Raw genomic sequence first — 14,692 nt, forward strand, 5'->3', positions numbered from 1 at the left:
TCTCCCGACTCCGATGACCGATTGAGCCTAAATTTTCACAGGTTTGTTATTTTATATACTGTATAAGTTGTGATACACGAAGTGTGGGCCTTTGGACAATACTGTTTACCGAAAGTGTCCAATGGCTTTAACAGTACAAATTATTAATTCTTGAAAGCTAAATGACAACACCACACACACACAAACAGGTACATGTATACTAGTGTAACATAAATAATCAAGACCATAAATTATAAGAGAGAGAGAGAGAGAAAGGCAGAAAACAAAAGTTTGGAAAGAAAAGAAAAAAGAGTTAAATTCAAAGGTGGGTCTGGGAAGCAAAGTACGAAAAATCCATTTTCTCCAAGTTTTTTCAGACCATTGGTCTGGAGGCTCCTTATCTCTTTCTACTTTTTGTAGGAAAAGGCTGCCGACATTTGTATCTTTCAATCAGGCAGATTTTGTAAAGCAATCACAGAGAAACATGAAAAACGTTTCCATAAAGGGGAGATGGTCAAATTTGTTCATCAGAACATCGAACGATTGGTTTATTTTCAGGGAACTTTCTGTAGAATCATCCAGAGTTGGCAGCTCTTTAGTTCTATTATCTCAAAAAATAATTAATGTACATCAATACTAAAATAGCCATATTTTCAAAAGAGCATACTGCATCACTTGTTAAAGGGAAGGTACACGTTTGGTAATTACTCAAATCAAATATTAACTTAAGAACTGACTTGGTACCGAGCATTGGAGAGCTGTTGATAGTATAAAACATTGTGGGAAACGACTCCCTCTGAGTTAACATAGTTTTTGAGAAAGAGGTTATTTCCACTACTAAAATATTAAAATACTTCTAGCTAGAAGTCTTTTATTTTATCTGAAAGCACACATATTTGTCCAACAAGGGTGTTTTTTTCTTTCATCATTTTCTCGCAACTTCGTTGACCAATTGAGCCCAAATTTTCACAGGCTTGTTATTTTATGCTTATGATGGGATACACCAAGTAAGAACACTGGTCTTTGACAATTACCAAACATGTAGTGTCTTTAAATCAGGTCTATTTCACTTTAGAAAGTAATAACTACAAGTTAAATCATATACATGTACACATCCAAGATTCCAAAGCATTCCACATCCATTTACTTGATCTTTTCTGATTTCAAAATCATTTAACTAAATAATAATAATATGTTATTCTTATATAACCCATTGTAACTAACTAATAGAAACTAACTAAAAGGCACTAGAACTTCAATGGTAGGCACAATCCCCCCCAAGAGATGATCATAACTTGTTCATCAAAATCCATGATTCATGGATATTCATAAATTGTTCATGAATATCCATGCACAATTCATGTTGTTCATTGACATCAGTTCATGAACTGGCCATCAAAGTTCTACATGGTGTTCATGAACGTTTCAAGAATGATCTTGAACATGTACAACAAATGGAACAGTTGGTTGATGAACTTTTCATGAACATTTTCATGAACATTTCATTCTGTATCAATAATACAGATCCTATCCGAGTATACACCTTAACAATTCTCACACTACAGTATATGCACACATAAATACAGCTTTGCTATACAACAATAGTAACACCTGGTTTACTGTTTAAGTACCCCAGTTCGTATTCCTTTTCAGTCATGATGGGAATGGTCCATTTATTATTGTTTTAAATTAAATTTTTTAATTTTACTTCTCACAGTTAAATAATAAACAACAATTAAAGCTTTATATTTTTTGGCCATCAAATTTTAACCCAAGTTTTGGCTGTCATATGATTTACCCATTTTCACACATAAAAACCTTGGAATTAGTTCAATGTAATTTCTATTTTTTTACATTATGAACATGTAATGAGGCCATGAAGTTCATGAATGTTCATCACTGTTCTTTATTTTAAAAAAAAAGTATTGATGAACCTCGTTGACGATCAACCATGAACGTTCATCAAACCTTCATGGTTGTAGTTCAAGAACCTGTTGATGTGCAATTGACTTATGATTATTCATTTAAGTTCATAAACTGCAAAAAAAAGTTTAGATGGACTTTTATGAAATTTCATAAAATTCATAAAAGTCCACTAAATGTTCATTAAATGAATTGATGAACAGTTCTTGAACTTGGTTCATGAACTGCTGTGATGAACGTTCATGAACTGATCATGAATGTTCTTGAAAGTTCATAAAGTTCATGAGCTTCATCTCGCTGGGGAATGGTTAAACAGCCATTCAACATGATGACTAGAGTGAAAACTGTACCTATCTTAAAACAGAGTAACAGATGCAGTGATGAAAAATTAATAACAATAATAATAGTGGTTTTTTATACAGTGCTTTATACACCCGGAAAGAGTCTCGGAGTGCTTCCCAGTTTTTCCCCTGGGCCCAATTTCATAGAGCTGCTAAACGGTCGGTTTAGTGCTTACTGGGCGCACCTAGCAATTTTTTTCATTTCATAGCCTTGCTTGAGCAAGTTTTTTTTGCTTTAACGGTAAGCAAACAAAAAGGGGTCCTTAAAGCCTCTATTTTTGCTTAAGCACCGTGTGCACAGCACATAGTGCAACATCATTGCAATACGTTGTGTGGTGGCGCAGTGGTGTGTATTTTACATTGTGTGGTGGCGCAGCGATGTGTATTTTACATTGTGTGGTGGCGCAGCGGTGTGTATTTTACATTGTGTGGTGGCGCAGCGGTGTGTATTTTACATTGTGTGGTGGCGCAGCGGTGTGTATTTTACATTGTGTGGTGGCGCAGCGGTGTGTATTTTACATTGTGTGGTGGCGCAGCGGTGTGTATTTTACGTGTGTTTGTATGGTACATAGTGTAGGTGTAGTGAAGTTTACCAGTGTCTAAAATGCTTCAGAAATGTTGTACAATGTATTTTACATTGTGTGGTGGCGCAGCGGTGTGTATTTTACATTGTGTGGTGGCGCAGCGGTGTGTATTTTACATTGTGTGGTGGCGCAGCGGTGTGTATTTTACGTGTGTTTGTATGGTACATAGTGTAGGTGTAGTGAAGTTTACCAGTGTCTAAAATGCTTCAGAAATGTTGTACAATGTATCTTCTTCTTGTTTACTCTCAAGTTAGTGTGTAAACCTTTCTAAGGGGCGCTTTGAACCATTGCAAATAATTCATTTTATCGCGTAAGCGATAAAATTATTTATACTCTGCATATTGCTCCCTGTTGGTGTTAGCTCTCATGAGTCATGGCGAGACTTGTTTTCCAGTCTAGGTTTTTTCCCTATGGCTTGCATTAACACGATGGCATATCATGTGTGTGGTATTATGAATGGTAGTGATGGGTATTCAGCAACCAATGGAAGCATGGCTTACATAAGTTTGTGCTGGTTTGGTTTACATGGTTGACCAATTAGGATTGGTCTTGCAATTGAGTGGCTGAAAGTTTGGCGGGAGCATAATTATTGTCACTTTGTCACAGCATAATTTTGGAGTAACTTTATAACCCACCTCCTTCCCCTACAGTCCACCTTGGGTGTTAACAAGTTTGGATTTGGTAGGCCTAATGCACTCGGTGCTCAGGCAATTTCTGTGTTTTCACAATGGTACATTAGGTAAAAAACATGTTATATTATTGTCTGTATGTGTGTCTGTTGTCCATGGTGGTACTTGGGTTGCTTTTTGTGGTGATTCCAATCATTAGGTTGGCATGAGATAGCAAGCCCGGGGCCAACATACGGTCTCATTTTCCCACAGGGTTTTGAGTTAGCGTATCCGGCTACTATCACGATTGGTTCTTCACTTGCAGCTCAATGTTTGTTTGTTGCTTGTTGTTGAGGTGCTTTGGTTGACAATTTGGGGCTTGCTGTATAGTAATATGTAATGGTACATATAGTTAAAGGAGCAAGTACATGTATGTTTAGCAAGAGGTGGCAAGTTTATGGTTTGGCAACACGGTAATTAAATGTGTGTAAGGTAAGGAAAATTTAAGGTTGCCATAAGATTTAAGTCATTTTGTTGTAGTGTGTTTTTTCTCACTGTTGAGGAGATATTTCACAAATAGGGCGGCATTGGAACTAGTATTGCATTTTTGGTCGAAACATGACAGGTTTAGTTGGTGATCTAAGGTTATGTCGTAATATGCAACAGGTTTTATTGCTTCATTATATCAGCAGTTTAACTTTTAGTAGGTACAGGTAATATTATTCTTAAATGATTTTGGCGATTTCATGAACAATGGTAATTCCAAGCGCTAATTTTACACCTGTACCATTGTTCGTGCCAAATTGAAAAAATGCAAATGTTTATGACCGTATGTCATTTTCTACCTCGTCGTCACCTCCACTTCGGACTTACATTAGATTACATTTTCCACCGGAGTATTTAGTCACAGTTGAGAGAACATGAAAAGATGTTCCTGGTATAAATGCCACACCACGCCCAGTGCACCCCAATACATTTTTCTGTGCCGGAGTATGCGTACATCGAATTCTATACTTCGTACAATTACGGGTATATGTTGGCACTTTGCACCATGGACAGCTGCGACGAACCAGATTTCCTTGAGTTGATGGCTGGCCCTTCGGGTGCAATTGATACCCAGGAAGACCCGGGTCTGGGACAAGGTGAAAATTCATCAATCGGCGGAACTTTGAGCAAGCTGAAAGTTAAAGGCCGAAAGCCTAAGTGCTCATTGGTCCCGTCATCAGACACGGTTTCCCGGCAAGAATTTGCGGATGTTTCAGGGAAGCTTGCATGTATGGCCGAAGCCATCGAAAACATGCAGACTGTGATACTTAGTCGACCCGCCAAGCGGCCTAGACTATCATCGGATTCAGAATCCGATACAGAGAGTGCCTCAAAGGCCATAGACGAGCTCCCACAAGAGAGTCAGCAGGGGCCGAAAACATCATGCCATGACGATCAGTTGTTGGACAATTTTGAACAACTATATGCGGAGGACGCACCGACCGCCGATGCAGTCAATGATAAATTGGCTAAGATAGTGGATAAAATGGTCCGCCACAAATTGCCGGAGGACAAGGCCGTGGAAAAGCTGAAAGCTATCCAAAGACCGACCAACGTCAAAAATTTGGAGTGCAAACGGGTTAACCCCGAGATATGGAGCTCACTTAAGCCGAAGACCCGCTCTCAGGACATAAAATTCCAGAAAGTGCAACAGGCACTTCTTAAAGGAATTATACCCGTAGTTGGGGTAATAAACTCACTGATGTCCAGTCCCGCTGCCACTCAGGGAATTCCTGATTTCAAGAGTGAAATCACTAAGCTATTAGATGCGGTGGCCATTATTGGACATGCCAACCAGGAACTGAATGTGCGAAGACGGGATTTGATTAAGCCATTTTCCGGTCTGTGCTCGCCACATGTGCCCGTAACAGGGTTTTTATTTGGTGACGATTTGCCCCAACAGTGCAAGGACATACAGCAGACCAACAAAATTGGCAACAAAGTTGGCTGGTCGACTTTCAGAGGAAACGACAAACATGATTGAAAACGAGCCATGCATCACAGCCACAGGGGTAACTCGACTTACACCACCAGCCAATTCAGAGGAGGTGGTCATTTAAACTACCAGCGCCAAAACAGACACCGAGACACTCGGTGGAATGCCAAGCCACGGCAGGATGTGGAGATGGCAAAGTAAGCCCGCATGTCCCTACAAGTACAACCACAATGGTAAGTACAACATGCATTAAATCTAGCAAAATTGCAGGTAGATTAGCACAATTTGTTACAAAATGGCACGAAGTAACTTCAGATAAGTGGGTATGGCTGTCCGTTTCATTCCTGCCGGGTATTGAAAATGTGAGTACTGATTTTGCATCACGTCACTTCCATGAAGATATCGAATGGAAGTTACACCCAGAAGATTATCGATATCTTTATGACACCAAATATTGACATGTTTGCGTCAAGATTGAACCATCAGATACAACCTTACGTATCGTGGAAACCTGATCCCAATGCAATCTTCAATGATGCGTTTACGCTAGACTGGTCAAACTATAAAATCTATGCGTTTCCCCCATTCTGTCTTATTGGGAAAGTATTGACAAAGATTGAATATGAGGAGTCAACAGCCATACTTGTTGCTCCACTTTGGCATACACAAGCATGGTTTCCTAAGATGCAGATACAACCTTACGTATCGTGGAAACCTGATCCCAATGCAATCTTCAATGATGCGTTTACGCTAGACTGGTCAAACTATAAAATCTATGCGTTTCCCCCATTCTGTCTTATTGGGAAAGTATTGACAAAGATTGAATATGAGGAGTCAACAGCCATACTTGTTGCTCCACTTTGGCATACACAAGCATGGTTTCCTAAGATGCTTAAACTGTTGGTGAACAAACCAATTATTTTGCCAAAAAGAGCTAATTTACTCTCACTCCCTTCCTCAGGTAGACTACACCCATTGCGAGATCGGCTGCAACTGATGGCATGCCATTTGTCAGGGAAAACCTACAGAGCCAGGGAATTTCGCAGCACGCTGCCGACATTATTATCTCATCCTGGCGGACTTCAACTAAGAAATCTTACCGATCAGCGATCCAAAAATGGGTTCTGTTCTGTGCTCGAACAAAGAGTGATCCACTTCGAGCGACTGTAGCGGTGATTCTAGACTGATTAACAGAGGAATTTGACAAAGGTAGTAGTTACAGCACTCTGAACACACTACGTAGTGCATTGTCAGCGATACTAGCCCCTATAGATGGAACACCAATTGGAGCCCTCCCGCTGATAAGAAGGTTCATGACAGGTGTGTTCAACATGAGACCTGCAATGCCAAGATATACTTGTACATGGGACGTTAATACTGTGTTACAATACCTAAAAAATTTGGGTCCGTCTAATAAGTTGTTCTTAAAGAACTCACTATGAAGCTAGTTATGCTTGTTGCTTTAATTTCAGGACAAAGGTGTCAAACTTTATCGTTACTGAACTTAGACGACGCTGAAGTTACAGCTACAAAAATTATCTTTGTTATATCTAAGTTGACGAAAACCAGCAAGATTGGCAAACCGCCTGTTAGTTTGGTGCTACCCAAGTACACTCATGATGACCAACTTTGTGTCATGGCGACGCTAAACAGTATCTAATTAAGACGAAACCCCTAAGGGGTACGCAACGGTGTTTGTTTGTAAGCTATGCATCACCCCACAAACAAGTAAGGTCAGAGACAATATCTCGCTGGATCAAGAACACTTTGCATGAGGCTGGCATTGACACAGCCAAGTTCAAAGCACACAGTACTCGATCTGCTGCCTGCAGTGCGGCCTTTCAAAATGGAGTACCACTGAACGTTATTTTAAGCACTGCCCATTGGGCAAGAAGTAGTACTTTTGCTAAATTCTATAACAAACCGGTAGAGCAAACGAATCACAGCTTTGCAAATGCAGTTTTGGCTGGTACAACCAAGTAGGTTGGTTATTTCCTTAATTAAGAAATGCTGACGAATTTTGTTATGTTAATGCACAATTTGTTCTTGCTTATTTCATGTTAACAACCTAAAGAGCTCAGAGTTATAGCTCATCTATTAAACTGTGGTACAAATGTAAACCATCGAGTCATATACACAATCATGTCTTGTATTGCATGTTGCTCGTCTCTGTGCTCTAAAATCTCATGTAAGTCCGAAGTGGAGGTGATGACGAGGTAGAATTCTAAAATTAAACGAATAGAATGAAGTTTAATTGGAATTCTACCGAGTCTATGTATCACCGACACTGAAGGACTTACATTAATTCCCTCCACATTAGGTTGCAACTTCAATTAGTTGACCCTCCCCTTTTCGCCGGGCACTATGTTCCTTGGTGAAAAATGTATTGGGGTGCACTGGGCGTGGTGGGGCATTTATACCAGGAACATCTTTTCATGTTCTCTCAACTGTGACTAAATACTCCGGTGGAAAATGTAATCTAATGTAAGTCCTTCAGTGTCGGTGATAGACCCGGTAGAATTCCAATTAAACTTCATTCTATTCGTTTAATTTTAGAATTAAATTACACCATTTAATTTATGTAATGTTAGATTAGTGCCTCTCCGTATCGTTGGGGTTATATGTGTGTTTCCTCTTGTGCGTTCCAACTTTAATAAGGGGGACGAATTGTAACTTAAAACAATAAGTACTTTAGTTACTTTTTATGTGCCCTTCGGTTTTCGTTGGGGCTACAGTCTTTCCGCTTTGGGGAATAATTACAAGTATTTAGTTAGGTTCATATTTAAGTTGATACTTTTTGTTTGTTCATGTACAACGGTTTGTTATTTTGTACTAACAAGGCAATGTGGGTTTGTGTGTTCAACTGCGGACGTCCGGTAGTGACCTGTAACTCTTCCGGGTGTGCTCGTTGGTCCCGGGGTGTCATGTTTGTTGTAGTGGTACAGTGTTTTATGTGGGTATGGACAAATGAGTCCATATTGTTTAAATGTTGGTAGGGCATATGGTGCCCCTTTGGTTGGCCACTAGGATGGACTTGGTATAGTCCATTGGACTCGGTAAGTTCATTTGTGTTTGGTTGGACATGGTGTCCATATTTGATGTGTGTCTGTTTAGCCGGTTTGCCCTGTGTCTGGTGTCCGGCTCATAACCTACTACTAATCTACTTAGGGGAACATTTCACAATTTGGTGTGTGAATAAATTCGGCTTTTAAGCTGTGGCCGAAATCAAACTACTTTTGTTATTGTTTAGTCTGTAATGTGTCTGAGTATAATACAAATCAGACACAGAAGATGATGACTTTTTAATTGCCACTCTGCATTAATTTCGCCCTTCATTTTGTCAGCACCTTCTTCTTTTTTGCTAAGCAAGCGATCTAAAATGTTGCGCGCGCAGTTTGTTTAAGTGCTTAAGCTAGCAACCGCTCGTGAAATAGGTTTACGCTTGAGCAATTTTTCTTTCTACGTTAAGCAAACAAATTTGCTTACCGTTAAACAGCCCTATGAAATTGGGCCCTGCAGTGCAACATCATTGCAATACATTGTCGGTGTGACGGCGCAGCAGTGTGTAATTTACGTGTGTTTGTATGGTATGTGTAGCGATATTAAACAAGTGTCTAAAATGCTTCAGAAATGTTGTACAATGTATTGTCTTCTTATTTAATCTCAAGTTAGTGTGTTAACCTTACAAGGGGCGCTTTGAACCATTACAATTTGTACATATCAGGGAGAGGTGATGATTGATTTTTATCGAGTGATTTTTATCGCCACTCTGCATTTATATCGCCCGCCATTTTGTCAGTCGGGGGCCTACCTTCTTCTTTTTTGCTTAAGCAAACGATCTAAAATCTTGCATGCGCAGTTTGTTTACATGCTTAAGCTTGTGAAATAGGTGTACGTTTAAACAAATTTGTTTGCTATGTTAAAAGCCAAATAAATTGCTTACCGGAGTAAGGGAGTATACAGTCTGTGCTGCCAAATAGAAACAATGCTTAGTCCCGTCATGCCTGTTTTGTTCTAATCTCACATCTCTTGCCATTTATGTCCTCTCAATTCATTCTCACTTATTTCTATCTCTTTGACACTTTTTGAATGTTTAGAGGAAGATCTGTTGACACTCGTTGAAGATTCTCCCCCTTGCGCTTTCCTTTCTTCTTGAATGTTTCCACAGCTGTGATAGGTTGAATGACTGTTCCCACCTTGGTTGTAACCTTTGGGGCAGTAAGCTGTTTCACAGTTGATGGTGTGTTCCAAGTACTACCAATTGGTGCTCTTACACTACTCTGAAACTGTTCAGGACTATTGAAGGGAAATGGCAACTGGTTCACCTGAACAAAATAAATCAAAGCAGCATCATAACATTTAACTGCAATAACGCACCTTGAATAGTAACTTAGAAAGTTGTCTTTATACATTGCAGAAAAACAGTATTAAAGCAAGGTACAAGTAATATACTTGACAAATAATTTAAACTATTTTGTGCCTCTTAAAGATGTGCAAATCAGCAAATCAATTTTGTATATACTCAGCACCTTGTTTGGTAGATACGTGCGCTATATAAGACTTATTTGAACTGTTTACAGTTGCTGGGTCGTTATCAGAATGCAGACTGAACATTGAACAGATTGCAACAATGTGTATACCCACAAAGTCAAAAAGATGGCATGGTTGTTAATGTGAAATCAACACAATCTTACAAAATGTCGTGCATCTTCAGCTGGTATTAATGCTGTTTACAATTGTGTCATGTATTTTGACAACATAAATAGTATCACGGTTCTGTAATAAACTTTAGTAGAAATTACATGTACATGTACCTGTACGTACATGTATGTTGGACCAAAATAAAAACACGTGTAATAAACATTGGATATGATATCTGCTTTCCGGAATCATCGATATTAAAAGATCGCTTTTTTCCATCTGAATTTTACAATTCAAATCTCAGGTTATCAGTTTCCCTTGTAGTACTTAATACTTAAAACAAAGTTGCATCCCATTAAGGTGATCCCTTGGCTGGTGCTTCGCATGCTGTAAACTTGGGTGTAATCCCTGGCTACACAGCAGTTACAGGTTGAATGGCTTCTGACTAGCACCCCCCATTCATAAATATTAAAAGAATAAGAAGACCACCAATATGGGGCTACTACAATGTGGATAGCTCAGTTGGTAGAGCGCCAACACTTTCATGTTCTAAAATTGTCTTTGGAACATTACATATACATTGACAATAAAATGTACACATTAAACACATCAAACACCCTGGCTTTGGTGCTCCTTGGAATTGACTCCCATGTTTTGAAAAAACATGTCTTGGGTCAAGGGTGATGCCAATCTTTTGTACCATGTGTACATACATGTGTACATCACACAAAAAACACTTTGGATTTACCTGATGTACAGCTACTTTTTTATCTCTTTTCTCATTTACAACAACATGATGTAAGTGATCATCACGGCGGCTTTGTAGTTTGGTAGTCTTTGCCTTAGCAAGAAACCTAAAGAAAACAAATTCAAAGGATTAATAATAATGGTTGTTTGTTAAAGGGAAGGTACACATTTGGTAATTGTCAAAAACCAGTCTTCTCACTTGGTGTATCCCATCATGTGCATAAAATAACAAGCCTGTGAAAATTTGGGCTCAATCGGTCATCAAAGTTGCGAGAAAATGATGAAAGAAAAGAACACCCTTGTTGGACGAATTCGTGTGCTTTCAGATAGGATAAAAGACTTCTAGCTAGAAGTCTTTTATTATTTTAGTGAGAAACTACCTCTTTCTCAAAATCTATGCTACTTCAGAGGGAGCTGTTTCTCACAATGTTTTATAGGGCCTACTATCAACAGCTCTCCAATGCTCGTTACCAAGTCAGTTTTTAAGTTAATATTTGTTTTGAGTAATTACCAAACGTGTACCTTCCCTTTAAGGTACATAAATCGAAATCCACTAGCTCTCAAAATTATCAAACAATAATTATGTTGTCAAATCATACATGTAATTCACTGAAAACTATGCAAAACGGCTGATGTTGCTTTGGAAATGTGTGTGTACATTTATAATGTCCCTGCAAATGTAAATGTAGATTATTGGATGCAACTGAAGTGAGCAAATGATTTCAGAATTTAAATTGGTATTTCTTCACTGTATTTCAGGATAGCTTCTGACAAAACTTTCAAAATCAGTGAGCTCTCTTTATTGAACTATATGGCCAATTCCAAGAAAACATGAACACGACACCAACAAATAACATTTTTGTCACAACTTTCTTTCCACTTAGAGGCTTTACATGTAGCTAACATAAAATCAAATTATTTAAGTTGTTGACAAGGTATGAACACAATTTTGCCAAACAATAACTCAGCTTGGGCTCCATGTTAATACATACATGTACATGTAGGCTTGGTTAAATTGACTGGAAAAACTGTAATGCGACTAACCATAATGCGACTGACCATGGTTTTACCATGTATACCTAATAAGTTCAAGTTGCTGACCATTTATAAGGATATATGGAAGTGTCGTGGCTGAGCGGTTAAGAGCACCGAATTCAAACTCTGGTGTTTCTGATCAGCAGTGTGGGTTCGAATCCCCAGCCGTGGCACTTGTGTCCTTAAGCAAGACACTTAACCATTGCTTCATCCTTCGGATGGGCCGTAAAGCCGTTGGTCCCATGTGTTGTGTAACGCGTGTATAAGAACCCAGTGCACTTATCGAAAAGAGCCGGGGTTCACCCCAGTGTTCCTGGCTGTGGCTGCTGTATGCACCGTAGCACCTTGTTTATAACATAAGGTGCTACATACATGTAACTGGGTCTCAGAATTCATTACTGCAATAACCTATCTTTCTGAAAGTTTGTATATACTCAGAGCCTTGAGCACCTTGTTTGGTAAATACGTGCGCTACATGTATATAAGACTTTGATATTATTATTCTGTTGGATACACAAGTATAAGAGTTGTGTCTAACATGTAGTAAACTTTCGTTAACTTTTGTTTTTTAGTTAAAGGAGACTTTTGAATCGTGCTAGTGTATTTTTTACCATGTCCTTTTTGTGTAATGCGACTAACCCCTTTTTACAACGTTATAACATCCAGAGCACAAAGCCCACAATATTTCTAATGTCATCACTTCAAAGCCTTTGGTGTCAAGTACAAATCAGTCTATAAACTTAGTGGAGAGAATATCTCACATAGAGCTACTACTAGCACCAAGATCAAGAAATGAAAACGAAAAGTGTGATGCGACTGATGGAATTGCCCGTATGGTTCTTATATTCCTTAACCTTTACCAACCCTTTTTTATATTTTTGGTTTATAAAATGTTGGTATAAAATCAAAGGTTTTGTTTGACAGGAAAGTCAGCTGTTATAATTCATTCTTAAATACCTCAGTTTCGCTATTCCTATTGGTGGAGAGCGCGTCACGTGGGGGTGTTTATAACCGGTTGTGAGCAGATACTCCGGGCTAGTCTTGGTGCAAGACGTTTCTTGTTACATGTGAAAGGAAAACGAGAACGTGTTGCACCAGGACTATAGGCGCACGAGCGTAACCGGAAACTGTCGGAAATAGGCGTCTCAGACATAACAATGCAACACACATACATGTAATAATAATAATATCGAAGTCTTATATAGCGCACGTATCTACCAAACAAGGTACTCAAGGCGCTGAGTATATACAAACTTTCAGAAAGATAGGTTATTTGCAGTGATTAATTCTGAGACCCAATTATTTAGCACCTTATAAGGGTTTACAAGGTGCTACGGCGCATTAAGCAGCCTCAACCAGGAACACCGGGGCGAACCCCTTCTCTTTTCGATAAGTGCACTGGGTTCTTTTACATGCGTTACACAACACATGGGACCAACGGCTTTACGTCCCATCCGAAGGACGAAGCAATGGTTAAGTGTCTTGCTCAAGGACACAGTGTCACGGCTGGGGATTCGAACCCACACTCTGCTGATCAGAAACACCAGAGTTTGAATTCGGTGCTCTTAACCGCTCGGCCACGACACTTCCATAAACGTCCATGTACGTCGTACATGTACATACACAGCTCAAGCACGTCGGAAAAGGATAAGTTTTAAAGAGCCGCGGCCGTGTGATAAAGGCACACGGCAACGACCCTGCCTGTTTTAAACAGCCGTGAAAGAACTCGTCGCTGCACTTTTATTCCCTTATTTTAAAACGGTATCTCCTCATTGAACACTTTGGAATTTCCACAGAGTAATCATTGCTTGTTATATTTTTGTGATGACCAAATCATGTTATTAATTTGCTACCCAAACAACTGGCAAGTTGTGAGAGCAAACACATCAACATTCAGGACTTCATGTGAAGCTACATCACTTCTGACTTCATAATTCATCTCAGACAAATTTCTTGCCTGCACCATTTCTTACCTTAAATGAGCATTAGGTATCAAACACTGCTGAGTGTAAGAGTTTAATCACATCTATATAATAAACAAAGGCTTCATTTAAACATAATTCTTTTTAAAATGATTAATGTGCAACCCTTGCCATACCTGTTATGTTTGGGTCTGCCTAATTTGACACCAGCACCACCCCATGCCCCCCAGCCTGGTAAGACGAGACTGACATCTTTGGGCTTGTCTCGATCAACATGCTCCTGCTTCTCATCTTGAAAAATCTGTACAATGTCATCCTCCGCAAATGCCTCTTGTATATTCAGCAGATGTTGATTTGCTGCATTCATTGCCTGCTCTTCCTCAACAACTAGTTGAGGCACAGCTCCCTGTATGGTGTTAGGTTTTGTTGCTAACATTAAGGACAAGGTTCTAGTACTGTTTTTGTCCCTAGAGTTTGGAGTAGATTTATCCCGTCTAGTGAGTGGTGAGAAATGGGTCTGTATCTCATCAAGTGATTCAAAACCAATCCCCTCAGTCTCCTTCTTGTCTTTCACAATAATCTCAGTCAAGTCACAAGATATATCATCTGCTTCAAAGCCGTCGTTCATTACATCTTGAATTGTAGTGTTATGTGATTCTTGCACATGACTGCTAACAGGCTGGAGAGATATTAAATCTTCTTGATCCATAGAATCGTTATCTTTGTTATTGACACTTGCCATGAACCAAGGATTATTAATATCAGTCAATGACACCTGAGGTGTAGCATCACTAGGCTCATCAGCAAGATCATCTGTCTCATCTTCATCAGCAGTCACCTGGCTTTGCTTCTTAGTAAGCTCGTGGCTTTTTTCCAACTGCTCAGCTAGAAGCTTCCTTGCCTGTTTAAACAAAGAAGATTCAACTTATAA

The 14,692-nt window shown here is 39.3% G+C and overlaps 2 protein-coding genes across 4 annotated transcripts in view; one reads left to right on the forward strand and one right to left on the reverse strand.

The window, feature by feature from the left end:
- Nucleotides 1-4,352: 4,352 nt before the first annotated feature.
- Nucleotides 4,353-7,646, forward strand: LOC117296548. The gene is made up of 2 exons (XM_033779529.1): nucleotides 4,353-5,649; nucleotides 6,378-7,646. The coding sequence occupies exon 1, from the start codon at nucleotides 4,379-4,381 to the stop codon at nucleotides 5,462-5,464; it is 1,086 nt and encodes a 361-aa protein (XP_033635420.1). The 5' UTR covers nucleotides 4,353-4,378; the 3' UTR covers nucleotides 5,465-5,649; nucleotides 6,378-7,646.
- An 87-nt stretch (nucleotides 7,647-7,733) lies between these two features.
- Nucleotides 7,734-14,692, reverse strand: part of LOC117296547 (U3 small nucleolar RNA-associated protein 14 homolog A-like) — a 47,431-nt gene continuing 40,472 nt past the window's right edge. For all 3 annotated transcript variants that reach the window (XM_033779526.1, XM_033779527.1, XM_033779525.1), the window contains exons 11-13: nucleotides 13,938-14,662; nucleotides 10,806-10,911; nucleotides 7,734-9,741 (exon numbers count right to left, since the gene is read on the reverse strand). In XM_033779526.1, the coding sequence (XP_033635417.1) occupies nucleotides 9,484-9,741; nucleotides 10,806-10,911; nucleotides 13,938-14,662 (1,089 nt within the window). In that variant the 3' untranslated portion in view covers nucleotides 7,734-9,483. The remainder of the gene's footprint in view (nucleotides 9,742-10,805; nucleotides 10,912-13,937; nucleotides 14,663-14,692) is intronic.

Source organism: Asterias rubens, chromosome 11 (genome assembly GCF_902459465.1).
Source record: "Asterias rubens chromosome 11, eAstRub1.3, whole genome shotgun sequence".
In the NCBI taxonomy this organism is placed as follows: domain Eukaryota; kingdom Metazoa; phylum Echinodermata; class Asteroidea; order Forcipulatida; family Asteriidae; genus Asterias; species Asterias rubens.

Coding starts and splice junctions, on each gene's coding strand:
- LOC117296548 (XM_033779529.1), top strand. CDS start 4,379: ATGCCACACCACGCCCAGTGCACCCCAATACATTTTTCTGTGCCGGAG.